The following is a 24,004-nucleotide window of genomic DNA, read 5'->3' as shown; positions in this document are numbered from 1 at the left end:
ATTAGGAGTCTAAGATGGGGGATGTGATGAATGAGCTTCTTCGTGCTAAATTGTTTCGTGCTCGTGCCGACTTCTTTTTCAAAAACAAACTACATAGCACAATCACAACCCTTTCAAGTCAGCAACTCCATAACTCCCTTCTCATCTGTACCTTTCAATATCGCCTTATATCCCTTTTCATTTGTCATATATAGGCTTATATATTTAATCTAGATATTCAAAATATTATTGATGCTGCAGTGCTTGGGGAGCCATGCAGGTACATTGACCGTCATGGCTTGTGGAAGATAACACCTAGCTCTCAGGCTGTGTGTTCTTATGAGTATTTATGAATGGACTAGATGATCGGCTTGAGTCAATTAAGAACTGAGCCGTTATTGGGATTGAGTTAAGTTTCAATTGATTAATTTATTCAGAAATTTAATTGATCGATTTATTCAATATACTTAATAAAGCATTGTAGCCTGTTTTTATGCCAACCAGTTTGTGTGTCTTTATTACTTTTAAATTTAAGCATAGTACATATATTCCCATGTAAAGCCCCCGGTCGCTAAGAATAAGGAGGCTCATGGGAATATTGGACTTAACATGTAATGATAGTATTTGGGCACTACTTACTTCTAAACTTTTATCTTTGTGAGTTTTCACTAGGAGTTAAAAGAAGAAGAAAGATCAACCTTACCAGGTTTCTGGGCAGAATTTGGAAGGCCTGGAGATGATTTTCCCGCAAAATTTGGCTTACATGATTGGAGGATGCAGCAGGAAGGCGGGTTTTTCTCTAGCCCTATTGAACCCATCACCCAGGATGCTCCATGGCACTGCGGATAAGAACTTGCAGATTTCCCATCCCACCCTTCTCCTTTTTAAGATTTACTTTGACATATTGCATTTTTGAAGGGAGGTAACACCCATCTCTCGGGCTGTTGTGTTTTTATGAGCATTTATGAATGGATGGGACGATCAGCTTGGGGCCAATTAAGCGCTAAGCCGTGACTGGAATTCAGTTACACTACCATTCAAAAGTTTAAGGTCACTTTGCTTTTCTTTCAAAAATAAGAACATTTCTCAGATTTTCCAATAAAGCTAACATTAAATGATTCAGAAATACACTCTATACATTATTAATGTGGTAAATGACTATTCTAGCTGCAAACGTCTGGTTTGTAAATCAATATCTTCATAGGTGTATAGAGACCCATTTCCAACAACCATCACTCCAGTTTTCTTATGGTTCTTTGTGTTTGCTAACTGTGTAAGAAGGCTAATGGATGGCTAGAATACCCTTGAAAACCCTTGTGCAAGTATGCTAGCACAGCTGAAAACAGTTTGGCTTATTAGAAAAGCTATAAACCTGACCTTCCTTTGAGATAGTTGAGAATCTGGAGCATTACATTTGTTGGTTCCATTAAACTATCAAAATGGCCAGAAAAAAAAAGAACTTTCATGTGAAACGCGACAGTCTATTCTTGTTCTTAGAAATGAAGGCTATTCCATGTGAGAAATTGCCAAGAAACTGAAGATTTTCTACAACGGTGTGTACTACTCCCTTCAGAGGAGAGCACAAACAGGCTCTAACCAGAGTAGAAAGAGAAGTGGGAGGCCCCACTGCACAACTAAGCAACAAGACAAGTACATTAGAGTCTGTAGTTTGAGAAATCGATGCCTCACAGGTCCTCAACTCAGCTTCATTAAATAGTACATGCAAAACGCCAGTGTCAACGTCTACAGTGAAGAGGTGACTACTGGATGCTGGCCTTCAGGGCAGAGTGGCAAAGAAAAAGCCATATCTGAGACTGGCTAATAAAAGGAAAAGATTAATATGGGCAAAAGAACACAGACATTGGGCAGAAGAAGATTGGTAAAAAGTGTTATGGATAGACGAATCCAAGTTTGAGGTGTTTGGATCATACAGAAGAACATTAGTGATATGCAGAACAACTGAAAAGATGCTGGAAGAGTGCCTGACGCCATCTGTCAAGCATGGTGGAGGTAATGTGATGGTCTGGGGTTGCTTTGGTGCTGGTAAAGTGGGAGATTTGTATAAGGTAAAACGGATTTTGAATAAGGAAGGCTATCACTCCATTTTGCAACGCCATGCTATACCCTGTGGACAGCGCTTGATTGGAGCCAATTTCATCCTACATCAGGACAATGACCCAAAGCACACCTCCAAATTATGCAAGAACTATTTAGGGAAGAAGCAGGCAGCTGGTATTCTATCTGTAATGGAGTGGCCAGCGCAGTCACCAGTTTGAGCTGTTGTGGGAGCAGCTTGACCGTATGGTGTGCAAAAAGTGCCCATCAAGCCAAACCAACTTGTGGGAGGGGCTTCTGGAAGCATGAGGTGAAATTTCTTCATATTACCTCAGCAAATTAACTACTAGAATGCCAAAGGTCTGCAATGCTGTAATTCTGCAAAGGGAGCATTCTTTGACGAAAGCAAAGTTTGAAGGAGAAAATTAGTATTTCAAATAAAAATCTTTTTTTCGAACCTAGATTTTAAATTCATTTGGAAACTCATTTGATTAACAAAAGTATGAGTTTTCATGGAAAACACAAAATTGTCTGGGTGACCCCAAACTTTTGAACGGTAGTGTATGTTATGTTTTAATTGATTAATTTATTCAATATCCTTAATAAAGCATTGAGGCCTATATTTATGCCAACCAGTTTGTGTGTCTTTATTACCGTACTTTTAGATTTAAGAATAGTAAATATATTCCCAGGGAGCTCACTCGCTCTGACAGAGAGCCTGTGTGACAATATGGGCCTGATTCATCGAAGCATTTAAGCCAGAAATCTGGGTAAAAAGGCTTTGAAAACTCACAAAATGTTGGTGTAATGCGAAGCTGCACTAAGATTTTGCAACTTCTGGTGTTTTCACAACATTTTCGTCAAGCTCCAACAAAATGGACAGGGCTGTGACAACTCCCGCTCATCATATTCATGACAAGCAGTGGTGTTCCTTACGCCACAAATCTTACTCCAGTTCTAAAGTGGAGTATGATTATTGGCTCTGTACACACAGAGGTACACGTCACTTTCCAGGTGCACCGGATTTATTAAGGCGTGCGTTTATTTATGAATCAGGAGCGTCTGTCTTTAACATACCTCATTAATACCAGAATAAAAAAATGCCGGTCTTGATGAATCGGGGCCAATGTCTTTTTGACTCCATTTGTGGGGAGATATTTCTCTCTAGAATACATCTGGAGTCAAATTACACAATGACATTTTTCCTTAGATATCCAGAATAAGGCTATGTACCTCCGGATTAAACCAGAGTGATATGGAAGTACTTCGCAGGACTTATGCACTTATCAAAATGCCCTATGATGACTCTGTCCTGTAATATGGTCATGTGCATGAGCCCTTATATTACAATAGCCTCACCTTAGTACTTCCTCTGAAAAACAGCGATTAAGGTCCTTGTCAATGTACCGCACACATTTCTCCACAGCAATTGGATTTGCAAGACAAGGTTCGGCCATAAACGTTGTCCTATGCAGCTCAGAAGGATCCTTAAGCCAGTGTTTCGCCAAAGTGACACCTGACATCTCATTTCCATGTGTACCTCCAAAGATAACCACACGGGAGACTGGTGAACACTCCATAGAGGAGCTCAGAATATCTTCCTGAAAAACAGCAAAACATGATATTTATACTAAATTGTGATAAAATGCATGCAAGGCTAAGTACACATTCTATTATGCCTTCCATTCATGTTTTTCATAGATAGAACTTGTCAATTACGATGATCACTTGTGTGTAATTTTTTATACTCTTTGATTTTCTCGCTATAATTATTTAACGCCTTGTAACTACTCTCTTGCTTTAGTTCTCAAAACACTTTCTATTCATCATTTATTGTGCCCCTTACAGCTCTATTTAGCCATAGACATTTCCTCCTATTTCTTGCTTGTTAAATCCCATAGTGTGGACATGTATTATTCAGGATGCTTATACAAATGTCGCATTTGTTTGGTGTATTTTTATTTTTAAGTGCATTGTCCCAGTTTATGGTAATATGACCCTTCCTGAAGTATAACTTTTTTGTCACCTTTATGCTACCCCCATTACTGTGCCGCTGTGCTACTCAGTGCCGCTGTGCTACTCAGTGCCTCTGAAAGTAATTAGTGCTACAAAGTGCCCCGTCCAAAAAATAGTTGTGCTAAGTAGATAATGACCTCGATCAGTAATAATTCCTTCAAAGTGCCCGCAAAATAACTGCACTAATCAGACGGTTCCCCTCACAGTTATACAATGCCTCAAAAACATGTATAAGTCAGTGTCCCTATACTTGTCAGAAGGGTTCCTCAAATAATGAGTGCCCACATAGCACTGCCTAAAATAAGTGTGCCATTTGAAGAGCCATTAAGAGTACTAAACAGAGTGCCCACGACAACAATAGTGCCCACAGTGCTCAATAAAATAACTGTTCAAAGCGTGTCACCACTAAAAATGTGTGTGAGAATATCTACCAAGTACAAAGCACATGCTCTTAACTGCAACAGTGAAATTACTTTTTCAAGCAGACATCCCCAATTATGCCCCCCAGCAATATTAGCGCACCTCTAGTGTCTTCCACAATAATTGTGTCAGTTTCCCCAAAAGTAAAAATGTCACCAAGTAGAATACCTAAACTCTTAGCAAGAAAGAGTAAAATCCAAAATACTTTCCTAACGTCATTCTCATATCAATTTTCTTACAATCATTGCTTTTAGGTAAAATACCCTTATACATACAAAATCAAAAAGAGCATGCTATAGTTTTTGGGTGGGTTTAACTGCAAAAAAAATTACCTCTGCAAGAAATTCAATGTTTATGGATATAAAGAAAGAATACATTAATATGAACGCCATATGGGTACAATGCATTGCCCTTTGCATTGACAGACGGTAAAAAATATAATTTGGTAGATTATAAGCACTGTTTAAAATGTAGACACAAAACACTCCAATATTTTACAGATTTGCTTGATTTTTCTAATGACTTAAAGTCTATTAACAGTATGAAAATTAGTAAGGTAAACTTTCTTTAAATTGACATCAATTCTATTTAATACAATCATAATATGTTGGAGACCGGTTGCGGCCAATTGTGGATTGCCTCAACCTTATTCATTTGTGATTTTATTTAGTCTCTTCTGATGATGTAGTCCAAGTATTTTGCATCCAATTTCCCCATGGCGCACTTCTTTGGGTTTATGGTAAACCCCACTTTCCTCAGTGCATCCAGCACAACCTGAACCTTCTGCAGATGACTTCTCCAATCTGGGCTGAATATCACAATATCGTCAAGGTAAGCTGCAGGCTACTTTTTGAAAGGAGCTAGGATCTGGTCCATGGCCCTCTGGAAGGTAGATGGGGCTCCTTGCAGCCCAAACAGCATTCTGGTATACTGGAAGCAACCGTCAGGTGTAGAATAAGCTGTCTTCTCCTTGGCACTATGAGAAAAGAGGATTTGCCTGTAACCTTTCATTAGGTCCAGGGTGGTGATGTATCTGGCTGACCCTAACCTCTGTATGAGTTCATCGACATGGGGCAACGGATACATGTCAAATTTAGACACCTCATTTCGTTTCCTGTAGTCATTGCAGAAACGGCACTCTCCATCAGGCTTTGGCATGAAGACAATGGGGCTGGACGAGATGATCTTTGACTCCTCAATGACCCTCAAGCTCAATATTCTCCTTACCGCCTTCAAAATCACCTTTTGGCATGCTTAGGGGATTCTATACAGCTTTTGGTTCACACACATGTGGTTCTGTCAGGATTTCATGTTTAACAACTTGTGTACATCCTGGCAACTCTGAAAATAGGTCCCGGTTCTGCAGAAGCAGTTCTCGATACTGTTGTTTCTGGGCCAGTGATAGTGTCTCTGCCACTGTGACATCCTTGACCTTGGCTTCAGAATTGGCCTACAGGCACGTGAATTCCACAAGTTCTCTGTCTCGGGAAGGTTTAAGCAGGTTGATGTGGTACACTAGGTACGGCTTTCTTCTCCGTGGCTGGTGAACCTTGTAGTTGACATCACTCAGCTTTTCGAGCACCTCGTATGGCCTCTGCCACTTTGCTAGCTCCTTTCTGAGTAACTTGTTGCAGCCACCTTTTTCCATAAGTCCCAGAGCAAGCTAAAGCCCTGCCCTCTTATTACTGGGTGTAGCAGGGCTTTAACTACTCCGATCTCATAACTGGTGGGGAAGTGTGGCCCTTACCAGGGTAACCAAGCTCCCCGAGTCAAGGACTCCTGACACCAGTACCCCATTTATTGTGGCCCCTTATTGAGCTGATACTCCACAGGACAAGCTGGATAGGTATAATACGAACAGTGCCTCCCCATGCTGCAGTCAATCTGTACGGTGGATATAGGGCAAAGGACGGCTATGGCATCTCCAACAAATTAAGTCCTTAAATAAAGCAGAAGAAAACCAGTGCTCAAGAGTCCAAGTATATATAAAAAATATAAATCTTTATTCAAAACCAGAGATAAAAATGGCAATAAATACATGCAACAGTGACACCAAAAGAAAATTGGCAGCGTGTAAGAGGCACAGTGCACCTATATACGATGGTATACAATGATCAGGATGTGCAGAGTAATAAGTGAATAGTGTATAAAAGGAGACCCAGATGACCAGGGGTTAAGTAAATCCAATCAGTGAGTAGCCAGCAAAAAGAAGTATGGGAAAAATCCCAGCTGGCCCACACAAAGACTATATCTAAGTAAATATACCAAAGTTAATAGGGCCTCATAGGTCATAATGACCCAAGCACATACCAGAATGGGTTAACACCAGGCTGTCACACGCTGCCAGACCCCAACGCACGTTTCGGATAAAGTTCCTTCATCAGGGGGCGTGTCATGGAACTAATGTGAGCGCCATAAATAGGTGGCTAAAAATAACAAGGCCAATAGCATGGGAGAACGCAGACGGCCCCCACCACTCCCCCCGGATCAAAACCGCCAACGCTGACAGCTGCACGGGGCCCCTTAGCAGCAGCCTTTGGCAACCCCTCGGCAATTTCTCAGTTTTTAATTTGGCATACTCCTGAGCATCCTGTAAGGTCAGGTCATAATAAGCCTTTTGGGGCTTACCAGTTAGATAGGAGGCCAGCACCTCCTCCCATCACTCCGGCGGCAGCTTCTCTCGCTCTGCTACCCTTTCAAACACAGTCAAAAATGCCTCAACATCATCACCTGGCATCATCTTTTGCATGGCTCATCTAACCATCTTCTCAGTGCAGTGTTAAAAAAACACAGCCTTTCTGGCCTAACGGGAAAACAAAAGTATAACATATGGCACAGTCTGTGTTGCTGCGGGGATAGGCCCACTCAGGAATAAACAATAAAAAGTTCAGCTTTCCTGATCATGAAAACACCTCACTCTGGAGCTTGCACCTCCCACCACAAACAACCCTAAATGAGAGAGAAGGCGGTGTATTTATTCTATAGACTCCATCCACTCTACATTTGCTCACTCAACCTAGCCCTAAATATTGCCGATTAACCCCTATCAGCATTAGTGTGCTGGAGCATTTTCCTAGGTTCATATCACTAAAGCTAACAACAATAGTGATACATATCTCCTCTCCAGTACTTTGCCAGTGACTTTGTCACAGCCTCTTTATTTCCTTTGTGTGTACTGGAACAACACAAAAAAAACAAAGAAAAAAAGCCAAATTGGACATAACTTCAAACTAAACCCAAAAATGGGCTGGACATAATTGTTAGCGCCTTTCAATAAATGTGGGTAAACAACTTTGTGTGTCTGTATGTGCCACATTAAGTATAGAGAACAGAAAAGGGAGAAGAGAACTGTATGAGTACTTGAGAACCAAAAATATCAACAATGTCAAGGATACAAATCCATCTAGATATCTTAAAGTACCCTTGTCCACGGTGCACAACATAATCAAGAAGTTTACAACCCATGGCACTGTAGTTAACCTCCATGGATGGCAGAAAAAAACTGATGAAAAGTTGCAACCCAGGACAGTCCATAGACATTTGAATGAAATGAAACACTATGGCAGGAGACCCAGGAGTACCCCACTCCTGACATAGCCATATAAAAGCTAAACTGTAGTTTGCCAAAATGTATGCAAGTAAGCTAAAATCCTTCTGGGAAAGCATTTTGTGGACAGATGAGACCTAAAACAGAATGAGGACTACAAAGAAAAGAACACAGTACCTTCAGTCAAATATTGTGGAGGTTCAAAGTTGGTTTGGGTTGTTTTGTTGTGGCATTGGGTGCTTTAATTGTGTGTAAGGCATCTTGAAATCTACAGATCACCAAAGGATTTGGGGTTGCAATGTAGTGCCAATTGTCAGAAAGCTGAGTTTGCATCCTAGGTCATGGGTCTTCTAGAAGACATACTTAAAGAAGTACACATAAATGGATGGAGACAAAGCTCTGGAGCATTCTGAAGTGACCATAAATTAGTACGTGTCTAAATACCATTGGACACCTGCCAAGAGATCTTAACCCCTTCAACCCAGGGTGATTTTCTGTTTTTCCTTTTTTCCTCTCCTTCTTTCAAGAGCCATAACATTTTATTTTTCCATCAATATGGCCATGTGAGGGCTTGGTTTTTGCGGGACGAGTTATACTTTTGAATGACACCATTGATTTTATATATTGATTTGATATAGTGTACTGGAAAACAGAAAATAAAAATTCCAAGTATCATGAAACTGAAAAAAAAGTACAATGATGCAATTAGACTTTTTATTTACCATGTTCAATATATGGCAAAACTGACATGGTAATATGATTCCCCAGGTAAGTATGATACCAAACATGTATAGATTATTATTTATTTACATGGTGAAAACGAATTCCGAACTTTTTACATAGTTACATAGGTTGAAAAAAGACCTATGACCATCAAGTTCAACCTTTCTCCACCAATTGTACATTTTGTCACTAATTTATCTATAGCCCACAATGTTATGTGTATCGAGGAAATCATCCTTTTTTTAAAAGTTGTCATGGTGTCTGCCATTACTACCTCTTGTGGTAGGGCATTCCACATTATGACTGCTCTAACTGTAAAGAGCCCTTTCCTATTTAGCTGCCGGAATCGCCTTTCTTTCACCCGTAATGAATGTTGGTCCTTAGTATAGCCTTTGGGAGGAATAAGTCATGTGCTAGTCCTTTGTACTGACCACAAATGTATTTATACATGTAAATGAGTTCCTCTCTGAGGTGTCTTTTTACTTAACTAAACAAGATAAATTTAGCAACTGGGTAATATAATGGAACCGCCATATATCAGATTGAATAGCAATCAGTGGTAAAATAAGACATAACTTTTTATAATACTATTGATAAAACAAAAACGGATATCTTAATCCCTAAGAAAGAGTCCAGTCGGATGTAAAGTGCAACGATAGTGCAAATAACAAACCGCCCACAAATAGCACACAAGTGGGAATGCTACGTCCCTCCACTGAGCACAATCCCTAAAATCAAATAGTGGCTGTGGTAAACTGATATAATATGAGTAATACTCCATAATAAAGGGTGAAGGTTCATAAAAAACAGATATTGTAAATCAGATATTGGAACAATTTTACCCATTATATAGATCAGGAGGCAGGTATCCAAATCCATCATGGTCCTTTAATGGTCCTATTCACATCATACCATGCTTAGGGTATCTTTTAGATATGAGGTGCGTCGCTCCCAAAGTGTTTCCTCCAGAGGATTCTTCAGGGGAGTCTCATCTGGTTATTGGGGGAAGAATCCCACCATACCTGCACCGCATTACCTCTGGTCCTATTATCAGACCATCTGCGCGGCAGTGTAGGACATCACACTGCCTCATAGCATACTCGCCGCGCTTTATGCCGATGGTGACATCACATCCTGGAGTGCTAATCTTGTTTCCAGTTAGTGGAACGCAACCGCCTGCAGTGACAAAGGTCACGTCCGGGCAGCGCTTCCCTGCAGTAAACAGCGTCTCATCTCTTGTACCATTTATGACGACTCTTTGTTTCCTGTCATTTAGCCAATTCCTTACCCAACTGCATATAGTTTCCCCCAGTCCTGGCTTCTGTAGCGTCAGTATAAGGTTGTTAAGTGGTACAGTATCAAATGCCTTTGCAAAGTCCAGATATATCACATCAGCCGCATTACCAACATCCAGATGTCACGCACAGTGTAGGAAAGACTAAGTGCAACAAGAAGTGATGAGGGGAAGGGAGCCCAACACTAGGGAAGGGGGAGTGGAGACCACTAGGCAGATCTAAAGTCCCCCTATCTGCCCTAAACGTCCCTATATAGGTTCTGCACCTATCACTGAGCAGGAACTTAATCCCTGCCTGACCCTGGTAATAATCCCTACTTAGGGAATGAAGGGGTGAGCACTAGTCAATCACCACTACCACTAAAGACAGCTGGGATAGACAAACAAGGGGAACAATTATCTTGAGTAGACTCAGAGATGTAACAGACGTCCTCCAGCAACACTAAAGAGGAAGATAGCCGACTGCTATAGCTCCAAGCCTCAACAGGGGGAAATGGAAATATCACCGGCAACTCCCAGCGGCAGGCTGGGAGTCTAGAAACATCCAGGTGTAGGTGGGTCAATTAGAGCCGGAGAAAGGTTGCCACTAGGTCAAAGAGTCAGAAAGGTTAAGAAGGTGTCTGCAAGGCCAAACGCAGAGATTTTCTGCAGCTAGATGCAGTGCGACTGTTTGCAGCCTCTGATACACCTGTGACAGTACCCCCCCTTCTACGTGTGGCCTCCGGACACTCAGGACCAGGTTTCTTGGGATAAGAGGTGTGAAATGAACGAACCAGCCTGGGGGCATTCACCAACATGTTGGTTAGACACAACCGATCTTTCATGAATCCATGCTGGTTGTCAGTTATTATATTATTTTCTGCAATATATCTCTGCAGGTCATCTCTTATAATGCCCTCAAAAACTTTGCACATTACTGATGTCAGGCTGACCGGATGGTAATTACCTGAATCCACCTTCTTACCTTTCTTAAAGGGAACCTGTCACCCCCCCCAGGGCATTTTTCACTAAAAGAGCCACCTTCAGCAGTACTAAGGCTGCATTCTGTGAAGGTGGCTCTTGTGTTTCTGACCCCCATTAACGCCAAAATATAGACTTTTATAAATCATTCCTCATACCTGCATCCTGTCACTGAGGAATGAAGTGTCGCCGCCTCCCAGCTGTCCATCAACCCCCCTCTACAGCAGCCCTGCACTGCCTCCTTCTTTTGTATTGGCCGCCGTTACATGTTGTTGGGCACCTGCGCTGTAACAACAGTTCTCGGGCATGCGCAGTGCGCGCTGCCCAGGAACTGAAATCAGACTATCGCGCCTGCGTGTTTCTGAGTCCCCAGATCCCACCCCGCAGTGTGTTATGAAGTATTCACACTGCGGGGCTGGGAATCTTGGGATCCAGAAACATGCAGGCGCAATAGCTTGATGGCAGTTCCCATGCAGCGCGCACTGTGCATGCCTGAGAACTGTTGTCACAGCGCAGGTGCCCGACAACATGTAACGGCGGCAAATACAAAAGAAGGAGGTGGTGCAGGGGCACTGTAGGGGGGTGGTTGATGGACAGCTGGGAGGTGGCGACACACTATACCTCTGTGACAGGATGCAGGTATGAGAAATGATTTATAAAAGTATATTTTGGCATTAATGGGGGTCAGAAATACAAGAGCCACCTTCACAGAATGCATCCTTAGTGCTGCTGAAGGTGTCTCTTTTAATGAAAAACATCCTGGGGGGGTGACAGGTTCCCTTTAACTATCGGTACCACAGCAGCCATTCTCCAATCCTGTGACACAAATCCTGTTACAAGAGAGTCTAAGAATAAGAGATACATCGGTCTGTCAATTACTGAGCTCAATTCCCTCAGTAACTGTGGATGAATGCCATCTAGGCTGGGGGTTTTGTCAATGTTTAATTTGCTCAATTTTTGTGTTAAGCTAGTCATATCAGGTGGTAAACTTTGATTTTTGCCCTGATGAAAGATCACTGTAACAGACAGTTCATCGGTGAACATGCCTGATTAATGTCATGATCCAGGTTGGATATGACAGAGAAAATGCACAGGTAACTTTTTTTTTTCTTTGGCTGTGTGTTTCAGTTCTAGTTTCCCCCACGGTGGCCATTAGGATGATTGCACTGTGGTGTCTTTTGTTCTAAATTTGCCCCCCATTGTTGGTGAGCGTCATTGCACTTTGGTTACTTTAGTTTTGTGCACGTAATTATAAAACAGGTGTGATTGCTCTGTAAAAGAGTGTCAGGTGTGGTGGTCACTGTGGGTGATAGTCCTCAGTTACAAGCAAGCCTGGGTGAAGGATGGAGCTGAAGGAGAGTCCCGGGCAGCTCAGTGAGAGTCCTGGAGTGGCAGCTATGGTGTCTGCGAGGAGGGAGGGCTGGCATGGCTTGGTGGAGTGGCAGCTATGGTGTAGAGCTGCACTCATGATGCTGGACTCTCTTGCTGGAAAGCTGGACTCAAGATGCTGTACTCTTTTGCTGGAAAGCTGGACTCATATGCTGGACTCTGTTTCTGGACAGCTGCACGCAGGTGATGGACTCTGTTTGCTCCAAGGTTGCACTATGGTGTTGGATCTGGTCGGAGGAAAAGATGCACGCAGGTGGTGGGCTCTGTTGCTGGGAGCGTAAGCAACAGAGCAAAGCTAAGTGGTGTTCCCCTGTTTTGCTTCTTTTCCTTATGTGTGTTTTAGTGCAGTGGGGGGATTAGTTTCCGCACTGTCCACTTCACTAGTGAATGTTTAGGTGCAGGGCTAGTCAGGATTTTTAGGTTCCTGATTGGCGCCCGGTGCGGAACCGGCCTAGAGAACGTTAGGAGTGCAGAGACACTGACTCAGGGGAGTGCAGAAGGTCTCCACTTCCCCGTTTCCCTATCGCAGGGCCACCATTGTTACTGTACCCAGGTTTTCCCTTTTATTGTTTAAATTCGCCTTACTGGAGGCGGGGTTTCCAGACATACGTGTATTTCCGAAATTCACCTGTTGGTGGCTGCGTATCCAGCTGCACGTTTTATTATTTAAGTTCGCCCAACTGGAGGTGATGCATTCAGGGTCACGCGTGTCATCTAAATCCGCCCTGCTCAGCCTTTTCTCTATCCTCTAGAATTCTCTTGTTATTATCATCTTTTAAGGGGCCAATACCATCTGTTTTATTCTTTTTGGCTTTAATGTACTTACAAAAAAAAAAGTGGATTTATTTTAATGTCGCTAGCGATTTGTTGCTTTGTAGATAACTTTGCTAGCTTGATTTCTTTTTTACATTTCTTATTTAGATCTTTATACTCCTGAAATCTTATTTCTGTATTCTCGGCCTTCATAATTCTGAATGCCCTTTGCTTTTGTCTTATTAAACTGTACTCCCTTATTTATCCATAATGGTTTCTTTTTTGTAATTTGCAAGAAGAAAAGCTTTTGAGTTTGTCGCCATTTTCCGAGCCCTGTAACGTTCTTATTTTTCTTCACCTAGGGCTGGGTAAGGGCTTATTTTTTGCATATTGATACCATTTTGGTTTAGATACAGTGTTTTGATTGCCACAGCATTGCAATAACAGGCAATCAAAAAAGTAATTCTGGCGTTTTGATCATTTTCTTGTTACACCGTTTATTGATTGAATTAATTTACTTTATATTTTAATAAATCGGACATTTTTGAAAGCAGCGATACCAAATTAGTGTTTTTTTAGACATAGTTTTATTTTTAATGGGGCAAAAGGGGGCTAATTTGAACCTGTGTTTTTTTTAATATATTTTTTAAAACTTTTTTCTTATTTTTAATGGGGCACAAGGCGGGTGATTTGAACTTGTATTTTTTTATATATATATTTTTTAAAACTTTTTTTTCACTTTTTACTTTAATAATGCCCTAAGGAGAATTGAAGTATGGATCATCCGATCACCTGTGCTATACGTAGCAGGGCATCAACCTCCTATGAACGTTCGAAGTTCACAGTAGATTCACAATGACCGACACGGAGGTCACCAGTAGACCCCTGTCACGCTGGCGTCTTGGCAGCTTGGCACGAGGGAGGGGGTTGTGGCCCCACTGTGTCACAAACCAGACTACCCTGGAAGGGGCGTGACTAGGACAGCTACCTCCATCTTCGCTGGAGCCTCTGATGGTGAGGTCAGGCTTGTGCGGCAGGTAGCTGCCAGGTGCCACTCCAGGGTGGTGTCTGGCTGTGGCTGCTAATCCCACTGGGGAACAGGATGCTAGGACAGGTGTGACTGACAGACAGGCAGGTGGGCACGGCTGGTACACTGGCAGGTGGGCACAGCTGAGACACTGGCAGGCGGGCATGGCTGACTGGGAAGGCACAGGGACACGGATAGGAAGGAGTGGTGTATGGAATAGGTAGGGGCCTGTTCACACAGGAGGTGCTGCTACTGGTACGGGAAGGATGGAATTATAGATGGATATGAAGGAACAGGTTTGGACCTGTTCACACTGGAGAAGAACCGCAAGGCTGCAGTGAAGAGCTGCAGTTAGCAGCAAGAGGTTCTGCAGCAGCAGAAACAGAACAAAGCAGAACCGCATGAATGCGGAGCACAGGCAGAGCCGCAAGACTGCAGAGGACAAGCAAAACTGCAAGAGTACGGAGCAGGCAAAGCCACAAAAGTGCAGAGCAGGCAATACCACAAGATTGCAGAGCACAGGGAAAGCCACAAGAGTGTGAAGCACAGGCAGAGTCGTAAGAGTGGAGCAGGCAAAGCCGCAAGAGTGCGGAGCAGGCAGAGCTGCAAGAGTGCGGCACACAGGCAGATCCGCAAGAGTACGGAGCAAGCAGATGCGCAAGAGTGCAAAGCACAGACAGAGCCACAAGACTGCGGAGCACAAGCAGAGCCGCAAGAGTGCGGAGCACAGGCAGAGCTGCAAGAGTGTGGAGCACAAGCAGACGGACAGGACAAGGATAGACACAGCAGGGAAAGGAGCCCCAGACAAGGAGACCGAGAGACAGAGGTAGGACTGAGTTCAAGACAAGTTAACGGTGCAAGACAAGGTACTGGAACAAAGACACGGAGAGCCGGATATACTGCCTCCTGGAGGGCAGACGGGACAGGTACGAGACAAGGCAAGGCACAAAAGCACAGGGACCAGGATATTCTGCTTCCTGGAGGGCAGACAGGACAGGTACAAGGCAAGGCTAGGAACAAGGACACAGAGACCAGGATATTCTGCCTCCTGGAGGGCGGCAAGACAGACACAGGCACAGGACTAGGAATCAAGCCTCCAGAGAAGGCGAAACACAGGACAGGACCTTGCAACTCAGTAGCAAGACACTGAGTGAAGGCATTGCTGAGGCCGCTTCCACCGGGTGAAGCTGTCTTAAGTACTAGAGGCCTCTTGGTAATTGACCAGAGACACATTAGGCAGGTGCACCCTGATTCCATAAGAACCAGAGAGTACCCCCTATGCACACAGCCAGGAAGCATGCAGAGAGCAGGCAGGAAGCAAGAGACACACAGCATGGAACCAGCAGCAGACAGTAGTCACAGCATGGCCTGGAGCAGTGAATAAGTTGGTGTGTGGGGGATGGGAGGCCATTTAGTGATGCTGGCAGGGTTGTTAGGACCCCCAGCTGTCATGACAATTCATAGGACACCACAGGTCAGGTTACGGGGTGTCGATGGGCGGGACTTGTGACTCGCTTCCGGCAAGCACGTGTTAAATGCCACTGTCAGAGCTTGACAGCGGCGTTTATCTTGTTAACAGCCTTGGGTGTATCTTGGATCCACCCTCAGCTGTTAGAGGCACTGGATGGCTGATGAAATAAGTCAAGTGCAGGGAAAGAAGTGGGCTCGGGAGGCTGAGGCAGGGACATGACCGATAACATATATATATATAAGTCATCGGTCGTGAAGAAGGCACCCTTCAAATATCGGAGACCTGGAGCAGTTTGCAAAAGAAGAGTGGTCCAAATTTCCAGTTGAGAGGTGTAAGAAGCTTGTAGATGGTTACAGGAAGTGATTGATTGCAGTTATTTATTCCCAAGGGTGTGCAATAAAATATTAAGCTGAGGGTGCCATCAATTTTGTCCAGCCCATTTGATGTTTTGTGTGAAATTATGTCCAATTTGCCTTTTTTTGTGTTGCTCCAATACACACAAAGGAAATAAACATGTGTATAACAAAACAATTTTCTGGGAGAAATACTTTCTGTTTGTGGAACAATTTCAAGAATGCCAACACTTTCAGCCATGGCTATGTGATGGATTAACATTTGGTGACAGATATGGTCCGGCAATTAAAGAATTTTTTTCAGATGGTAAAGATGCTTTCAGGAAGCAAGTCTACAATGAAATAATACCTGGGATATATTCATTTTTTTCATCAGTTTATTTTCTTCATTTGTTCAGTCTTCTGCTTTAGACCTTATGAAATTCTACATTATGTTCCAGTACAGTGCTGGAAATAAGTGTCAAATTAACAGATATTCTGGAATATTGGAAGTATCATAATACACTAAGTGATTTTACGCTTCATAGAACAGCAATGCAATAATATCTCACCTTTTCCTCCTCTATATAGAGAGTACAAGAAATAAGATTAACTAGAATTGCTGATTTATAGAAGTACAGACTTAAGTGCTTAGGTTATACACTTGCTTTTAGGAATCAGGTTTGTCTATTCCTAGTTAGCAACATAAAAACCAAATTCATGTCTAAAGAGTGTCCATTGTATAGCTGATACAAACAGTAGCAATGGACCTCTATGAATTATGTGTTCTGTGTCAGAAAGAAAAAAAAAAAAGCATTTTTTTGATATAGTAAAAACTGACACAAAATAGAAACCCACGGACCCCATAATACCAAGTGGGACCCTTCTGCTTCTATCTGCATCAGGTATAGATAGTCAAATATCTTCTTCAGAGAGAAAGAAGACTTGAAATCTAGCACCACCTGTTGGACCTAGCAATCCTAGAAGTCTATATCAACCCTGTAGGAAACCTTCCTATATGACTTTGGCTTCTTATCCTAACTAGGAACTTCATTTGCAGATGTGTTTCATGGTGTTTTCCCCTAATCAGTGCAAAGTAGGAGATCTGATTTGGCTAGGTGAGAAACTTAATCCTTCTGGAGTGTGCAAAGATGCTGTAAGGAGACTTAGGCTGTGTGCACACTAGGGTGACCGCAAAAAATCGATGTCGGAATTTTGTCCGTCTGGACCCCACAAAACGATTCCCCTTTCCAGATATTGAGATAGCCAAAATTTCAGCTCGATCAAACGACGTTAACCCGTGCCGCTCGTCGCTCAAAGTTGTAAAAAAATCCAAATTGAGGTATTTTAAGATTTAGGTATTTTGCATAGTCTGTTAGACTATAAAGAATGTGACAACAACATTGCAGAAATAGCCCTGACCAAATTTTCGAACCATTTGTGGTATTTGAATGCAGAGTTGGTGGGATTATCGTTTTTTGATCCCACCATTACAGACAATGAAAAGTTGTTAATGGCTAATAAATTGCTCAGTAGCACAGATGAACCATCAGAGCACGCTAGGGTTGTAAATCCAAAAGTTAGGAAAGAAAAATTAAAAGAGGTAGGAAGTAACCGACTTTAATGACCTTCTGACAAAAGATGAAGAACAAAAGCAATATGTCCAGCAAGTTGTAAGCAAACGCCGAGCATTATATTCTGACGTTTCAAAAACTACTTTAACAAAAGCTCTAGAATAGATTAGATAACTATGTAAAATTATCAACTCATGTAGGTTAGCGTGCTCTGATGGTTCATCTGTGCTACTGAGCAATTTATTAGCCATTAACAACTTTTCATTGTCTGTAATGGTGGGATCAAAAAACCATAATCCCACCAACTCTGCATTCAAATACCACAAATGGTTCGAAAATTTGGTCAGGGCTATTTCTGCAATGTTGTTGTCACATTCTTTATAGTCTAACAGACTATGCAAAATACCTAAATCTTAAAATACCTCAATTTGGATTTTTTCAAACTTTGAGCGACGAGCGGCACGGGTTAACGTCGTTTGATCGAGCTGAAATTTTGGCTCTCTCAATATCTGGAAAGGGGAATCGTTTTGTGGGGTCCAGACGGACAAGATTCCGACATTTTTTCCCCCCCATATGAGATCCGGTCACCCTAGTGCACACGCTGCGGATTCTGCTGCAGTTCCGCAGCGGATTTGGCCGCTGCAGGTCCGCAGCAGTTTTTGCTGCGGTGTACAGTAACACTATTCCCTATGGGAATAAAAAACCGCAGTGCAGACGGTGCGGATTTTTCCGTGCAGTTTTCCTGCGGTTTTGAAACCGCAGAACGACATGTCAATTTTTTCTGCGGATTCCGCTGCGGTTTGCCATCTCCTCCATTGTGGAGATGAAAAACCGCAGGCCAATCCGCAGGTAAAACCGAAGGTCTTTTGACCTGCAGATTTACCTGCGGATTTTACAAAACTCGCGCGGCCAAATCCGCACTGCAATTCGCAGCGTGTGCACATACCCTTATAGGCCATGAAATGCTCCTCCGGGAATTTGGAGAGGAGCATTGTGGAGAGTACACCTATGCTGGCTTGGCACTCTCCACAAGAACAAACTTCCCCCCTTATACAATAGACAACACAGCTTTATTTTAAAATATGGAGATTCCTAGTATTACTAAATGTCATGTCGTAATAATATGCAGGGTACAGAGTTCATCAATACAGTTTTTTCTTTAGTTAATTAGTAAAATAAAACTTATTGTGTAAATGTAAAACTGTAGATTCAGATTTCCTGTAATATCTGTACAAGAAAAATGTATAAAGACAAAGCATCTTCTAGAAGAGAGATTAAAGGGAACCTGTCACCATTTTTGAGTCATACCATCTAAAAATATCATCTTACTTGGCGTCTGCTATGTATTTCCTAAATACTTATGTAACCCCATGTATGAAAACCCTTTTTGATTTCCCCCACGCTGTATTCTAATCAGGTGTGTTCGGTCCAATGGACGACGTGTCTTTGGGCCACTCCCCCCCCCCCCCCCCCCCGACGGATGCTGCTGCTTGCCGTCCTGGACAAGGATGACGCCTCCTGCATCATCATAATCACCTTGAGAAATTTTGCGCCTGCACAGACAAATCGTATTTCCTGCTCATGTACTGGAACTTCTTCCATGTACTGGAAATACGTTTACTGGCGCATGCGCACTTCTGATTTTATGTTTTGCCCGCAGTTGGACAAAGCATACTGCGCAAGCGCGAGACACGATTTGTCTGTGCAGGCGTGAAATTTCTCATGGCGATTAGGATGGCACAGAAGGTGTCATCCACATCCAGCATGCCGAGCAGCAGCTGGGGGAGGGGTGGCGTGGCCCTAAACCATGCTCATTGGACCAGATGGATGTGATTAGAATACAGCGCAGGAGAAATCAAAAAGGTTTTTCAGGGCTATACAGGGGGAGTCAGGGGGTTACATGAATATTTAGGGAATGCATAGCAGACGCTAAGTAAGGTGATATTTTTAGCTGGTATGACACAAAAATGGCGACAGGTTCCCTTTAAAGGGGATATCTGAGACTTTAAAAAAAAAAAAAACATGCCTAAGCACTAACAGGCAGATAGTTGATACCTACCTGCCTGTTATGCTCGGTGCCCTTCTCCACGCCACAGGGTGGTCACAGACATCCACTGATGTCACGTCAAAAGAGCAGCAGTTTCTTTTCCTGTTGACAGGGCGGGACTACTAGTGTCATGCTGATGGAAAGCCAGCTGCCTTATTGGTGTAAGCCAGCTGTCAGTCAGCATGATGCAGTAGTCCCACCCTGTCAACAGGAAGAGAAACAGCTGCTCTGTTGACAGGTAGCAGCTGAATCTCTGGCAGTAGCGGTCAATGACCGGCAACGGGTACAACAGACAGGAAGTTGCCTCTGTTAGCAACTACTGTACATGTTTTGTTTTTTTTTTAAAAAGTCCTGGATATCCCTTTTAAGAAAGGCTAAGATGTGACACGCATGAGTGCTGCGGAATATGTTGGCGCTATATAAATAAAAATTATTATTAATTATTATTATTAATGGCCAATCTAAATGGCTATTCCCCTACGTTTTCCATGTGTTAGGAGTGGCGGAAGACACTAAATAAAAAATAAAGTGCCTTCGCCACCCGGGGTCCACCGTGCGGTGGATGGAAAAACCGCTGCTAAAAGAGGCAGAACACTACGGCGGTAATGTGCACAAGGGTTTAACTGTACCCAGTGCACCAAAGCACGCTCGGTTAAATTCACAGAGCAGCAGCCATAAATTAAACACGGAGTCTGTTCAAGGTCACAGACTATCAGCGATGCACTGTATTAAGGGTCACAGAAGTAGCCTTAAACAGCAGGTCTACTCCTTCTAGACCTACCGTAAAATAAGGTGCGTGTCGTCGCAACGGCGAACACCCGACAAGACTGCAAGCGCAGCAAAACCTGTGCCAGCAGAGATGGCACCGCTATATCGCAAGCGCGATGCAGGACGCTAGCTGCTGAGGTAGATGGAGAGTAAGCTCGCTGGCGCAAGCGCTGCTACTTTGCTGAACCCAAACACTCACACAATCGTATTATCAGAGGGAAGAGGTTTCTTAATAAGTCAGTCACCAGTCCAAGCATCCATCACCATACATACAGCAGCAAGTATGAAATACTAGAGCATGGCGGAACAGTCATGCGCGCTTTTTATACCAAACGGGACCTTCCGGAAATCTCCAAGGCTCCAGGAGGAGCCAATAGGATTCGACACAGGACCTGAGCACGTGACTCCCGAACTCCAATGGGAGCTCGTCCCATGAGCATGCTCAGTGGAGGGAACAGAGGACTTGGCCTCTGGAGAGAGTTGCCGCAAGGCACTCTCCTCTGCAATCTCCTCTACCGCAGATGAAACGCAGGAGACTGCAGAATGCAAGGGTCTAGATTTCATCATAGGAGAGGAAGAAATCAGACTCCTAACACCATGTCATACATTTTTAGCCCACACTTTCAAAATGGGAGTCCTCCAACCGCTGGGAGTGACTGCTACTGACTGTGTCTCCCATAAAGGAAAACGGCGAGAGCTATGGATATGAGAAACCACCACTCTATTCATTGTCTACCTGAAAACCACAGAGAGCAGCCACGTCACGAGGCCAGACAAGTATAAGGGAAGCCTTTTCTTTTAATATATGCTGGTCCCAGGTGTGGGACCCAAATCTTTCAGCTTTTTCTGACATACTGTACCTTGTGGATATGCCATTAATGCCTGTGATTTAAGAACATCGCTAACTGGAGTACTGCCTGTTTTTCAGGCAGCTGAAAGACATTCTTGAAACCTAATGTAATGGTTTCAAACCCACCTCCATTTTCTTTTTAAAGTGGTGGTCCAGGCTGAAATGAAAAGTCTGCAGTTACTGTAAGTGAATACAGACTGACAAATCGAGTGTGTGATGTGTACTCTGTCACGACTCCCCTGTATTCCTCGCGGCAGTCACATGACCACACGCATGCAGTTTGCATGGTTGCAATCTCGGGCCAACTAGACTCATCTGGCTTCTCTCAGTAGAAGAGAATTAAGAGGAGCCCAGGAGTTTAAATGGCACATGAAAATCAAATATATGTGGTCACAAGACCGAACACCCACATCGGGGATACATAGGAATCGGGACAGTGTGCGCATCACACAATGGGTGACTACATACTATTCATTTCAGTCTGGACCATTTATTAAACTTCAGATGTTCCCTTCACTTACCAGTCCCTAGCTTTAATTATTATTATTATACAAACTTCCTATTTCTCTTCATCCCCTTCCCATGTGTAATTCTCAGTGCAGAGTTGTATCTTTAATAGGATCTGCCGCCTCCTCTTGATCCAATAGTTTCACAGTATGCCATGAAGTGTATTTTTATGTATTACTTATTGAAAATCAATAAAAAGAACTGAATTTTATCAAAAGCACAGTAAGGGGCACTACAGGTGACATGCTAAGGTTTGGGCTTATACGTGAGGTAAACATACCTTCCTCTTTAAAAGATTTAGTTTTCATTTTTCCCAACAAAATTTACAAAATTATTTTTAGGGACCACCTCACATTTGAAGTGACTTTGAGGGGTTCTATAGGACAGAAAATACCCAAAAGTGACACCATTCTAAAAACTGCACCCCTCAAGGTGCTCAAAACCACATTCATGAAGTTTACTAACCCTTCAGGTGCTTCACAAGAATTAATAGAACATGGAAGGATAAAATTAACATTTAACTTTATTTCACAAAAATTTTACTTTAAACTTTTTTTTATTTTCACAAGGTTAACAAAATTTGTTGCGCAATCTCTCCTGAGTATGTAGATACCCCATATGTGGGGGGAAATTACTGTTTGGGTGCACAGCAGGGCTCAGAAAGGAAGAAGCACCAATTGGCTTTTTGAATGTAAAATTTGATGTAATAATTAGGGGACGCCATATCGCGTTTGGAGAGCCCCCGATGTGCCTAAACAATGGAAACCACCACAATGGATACCATTTTGGAAACCACACCACTCAGGGAACTTATCTAGATGAGTGATGAGCACCTTGAACACCCATGGGCTTCACAGAAGCTTATAATGTTACGTCGTGAAAATAAAAAAAACAAACAGTACATTTTTGATCTGACACTCAGATTGAATTCGGACATGTCAAAGATTTGGACACGTGCACAGTCCCATAGAACAACGTGGGGACAAGTGCTCACTGTGAATCATCCGATTTAAATGGTCAAGTACACGAGTCCTTAGAACAGGGATCCTTATACAGCCATACTAACTTTCCCATAAAGTCAGTGGAGCAGGAATAAGTAGACTAGATGCTAATACATATTTTTTTGGGCAGAAATACCTTACGTTAATCCCTGATTAGCGCTGTAATCTGACTTCAGCAATCCACACGGCTTTCAGATTCATTGTTCAATTATGTAATTAAATTAACAAATTCCAGAATTCCATTTGGGGGATGAGAAGAGAACGAACAAAAAAAAAAAAAGTAGATGTTTGATTATTTTCTCATCTTTACAGGAGACCTTTCACATGCATAGCGACATGACATATTACACTCCATGATAAGCAAAAATCAAACGTCTCTTCTCTACAATGCGGCTTCACTAGATAAATCATTGCATGCACTTAAGGGAAAGCTCTGTCCATGATTGCAAGTTTTACATTACACTGTGGGCACTGGAAACCACAAGTAAGCACAGATCACAAGCCATGCACAGCTTACCACTAACTTGGTGCTGGTCAGACCCCAGGATTTTCTTTGGTCTGTAAGGAAAATGAGGTTTCCCTGTGCATTACTGGGTGGAGCGGATCTGTCTCAGCTTCCTGCTTCTCTTCATCCCTCCCCTTTAAACCTTGTACATGTTTCTTATTAGCTAGAAAAGTGCTGAATCAGTGCTGCTGTTTGTGGGCCAGATATAAGGTCATGTGTGCACCAAGCATGCAGCTCCCATTACAGTACACAGCAGCCAGACATGCCCTGGGTAGGAGATTGGCTTCTAGTAACAGTATATACCCAAAGCCACAAACAGCACAGCTTGTAGCAGCAGTGATCTGCAGCCATTCCACGCCCTGAGGTTGGTGCCAAGCTAAATGCAGACTGTCCCAGCTCTTATTCACCGATACATTAAATGATTCATTTTAGAATTGGAGTTTTGGATAGTCACAGCTTCCCGTTATTGTACTACATAAAAAGGAATAAAAGATCTGCCAAATGCTTAAAGAAATCTCATGGGACATACAGCAAACGTCACATACCCGTGATCCTTTGCGGACCAAGTAGTGCGTGAAGAATTGTAGAAACGTGGCAGATTTTGATCAAAGTGACAGATCAAATCAGAAATGAAAGCATGTTGCTCCAAAAAAAAAAGTTTGCACTGACTGATGTGATAAGAAAGAGTTTCTGACTCCATCACTGATAATTAATACTGCTGAAACTAACGGAAATCACTGATGAATTTCAGTTCTTCTCCTAAGTCAATAAAACCTTTTTTTTTTT

General features: G+C 42.8%; 1 protein-coding gene across 1 annotated transcript in view; it reads right to left on the bottom strand.

Annotated features, from left to right (window-relative positions):
* Nucleotides 1-23,814, bottom strand: part of LOC141088020 (N-acyl-aromatic-L-amino acid amidohydrolase (carboxylate-forming)-like) — a 52,043-nt gene extending 28,229 nt beyond the window's left edge. Inside the window, exons 1-2 of the mRNA XM_073573869.1 lie at nucleotides 23,231-23,814; nucleotides 3,394-3,635 (exon numbers count right to left, since the gene is read on the bottom strand). Coding sequence (XP_073429970.1) covers nucleotides 3,394-3,614 — 221 coding nt within the window. The 5' untranslated portion in view covers nucleotides 3,615-3,635; nucleotides 23,231-23,814. The remainder of the gene's footprint in view (nucleotides 1-3,393; nucleotides 3,636-23,230) is intronic.
* Between the last annotated feature and the right edge of the window lie 190 nt (nucleotides 23,815-24,004).

The sequence above is a fragment of the Dendrobates tinctorius genome, unplaced genomic scaffold (genome assembly GCF_039654945.1).
Source record: "Dendrobates tinctorius isolate UK_male_01 unplaced genomic scaffold, ASM3965494v1 ptg000007l, whole genome shotgun sequence".
NCBI classification, from domain to species: Eukaryota; Metazoa; Chordata; class Amphibia; order Anura; family Dendrobatidae; genus Dendrobates; species Dendrobates tinctorius.
Note: the sequence above shows the minus strand (reverse complement) of the source record. Positions and strands in the feature narration are given on the sequence as shown.